General features: G+C 61.3%; 1 protein-coding gene across 1 annotated transcript in view; it reads right to left on the bottom strand.

Annotated features, from left to right (window-relative positions):
* Nucleotides 1–1438, bottom strand: part of DGKK (diacylglycerol kinase, kappa) — a 22480-nt gene that overhangs the window by 8041 nt on the left and 13001 nt on the right. The window contains exon 9 of the mRNA XM_010003458.1: nt 130–292. Within this exon, the coding sequence (XP_010001760.1) occupies nt 130–292 (163 nt within the window). The remainder of the gene's footprint in view (nt 1–129; nt 293–1438) is intronic.

The raw sequence follows: 1438 nt of genomic DNA, 5'->3' as shown, positions 1-1438 counted from the left end.
GGATCCGGACGGGGGAGAACTTCTGGAAGAGGCGCAGCCTGAGGGTGACAGGAGAGAGGGGCTGGGGGTTGTGCTGGGCACCCACCGGGACCCTGCTGGGGCCACCCGACAGGCCAGACCAGCACGTACCCCAGGTGGGGACCTCCGTTCATGAGGTCGAAGACTTGGGCTGGGTTGAGGAACTGCTTGAACTTGCGCAGAAACTTGACACCCTGGTTGTCCCCGCTCTTGGAGTTGACAAAGGCCAGGAGAGGGCTGGAGCAGGTTGAGGGGCAGGTGGCCTTCCAGAAACCTGCAACAAGTTCAAGCACATGAGCCTCCAGCCCTGGCCCCCACCCCCAGGGACACTGATGGAGACATCTTAGGAGAGCAGAGGCTTCGTGGACACCTGGACTGTGCCCGGCCCACAGGATGCTGGGGACAGAGAGGAGGGACAGTGATTGGAGTGCCCAGCAGATGGTGAGGTGTAGGAGGAAGAGTAAGAGGTGGATAGGGTGGGATGATGTCAGGGATGGGCAAGGCCCACACTACAGCATATCTAGGTTAGGTCCCTGCTCTATCACTGTCCCTGAAGTCACAAAGTGTGTCACCGAGCTGACTCGTTCCTGCCACTCCAAAAGGGGCAGCAGTGGTGGGCACATAGAGACAGCTCCTCACTGTGCCACCAGCCCTGCTAGGACCAAGGTGGCAAAGCCACAGGGGAACAGGGTACAGTCCCACCTCAGGGTGCTCCTAGGGGTGGCACTGGCAGCTAGTGTGTCCACAGGGGACCAGCAGTGACCCCAGAGAGCCTATACTGTCACCCCCAGCTCTGGCAGAGTGGGTGTGAATGATGCAGGAGCCTCAGGAGGCCTGGCAGCCAGCACTGTGCTTTTAAAGAAATGAGATGGGGAATGAAAGTGCCCGTGGCAGAAGAGGATCAATAGCTGGCCCAAGCCCCACACCTGCCCCAGGCACATCTTGGCCACCGCAGGCCATGGGCTGGTGCCCGCTGGCTCCTTCCCTTGGCAGAGCCAGCAGTGGGTGTGAATGATGCAGGAGCCTCAGGAGGCCTGGCAGCCAGCACTGTGCTTTTAAAGAAATGAGATGGGGAATGAAAGTGCCCGTGGCAGAAGAGGATCAATAGCTGGCCCAAGCCCCACACCTGCCCCAGGCACATCTTGGCCACCGCAGGCCATGGGCTGGTGCCCGCTGGCTCCTTCCCTTGGCAGCCCCAGCAATGCTGCTGCAGGGGAAGCACCAGCCTTGTCTGACACCGGCACCAGCCCCACGGCTGCGGTGCCCAGAGACCTGCGGGGAGTAACCGGGAGTCCCGGTGTCCCCACTGCACGGGGAGCAGTGTCCCTGCAGCCCACCAACACCAGTACAGGCGTTGCTGGGACTTCATCCCAACCCAGCAGGATCCCACCAGCAAAGCAACACACCAGGGGCTGCTGAG

This window comes from Chaetura pelagica, unplaced genomic scaffold (genome assembly GCF_000747805.2).
Source record: "Chaetura pelagica isolate M959 unplaced genomic scaffold, ChaPel_1.0 scaffold938, whole genome shotgun sequence".
NCBI lineage: Eukaryota > Metazoa > Chordata > Aves > Apodiformes > Apodidae > Chaetura > Chaetura pelagica.
The sequence above is the reverse complement of the archived record's forward strand: the minus strand, read 5'-3'. Positions and strand labels throughout refer to the sequence as shown.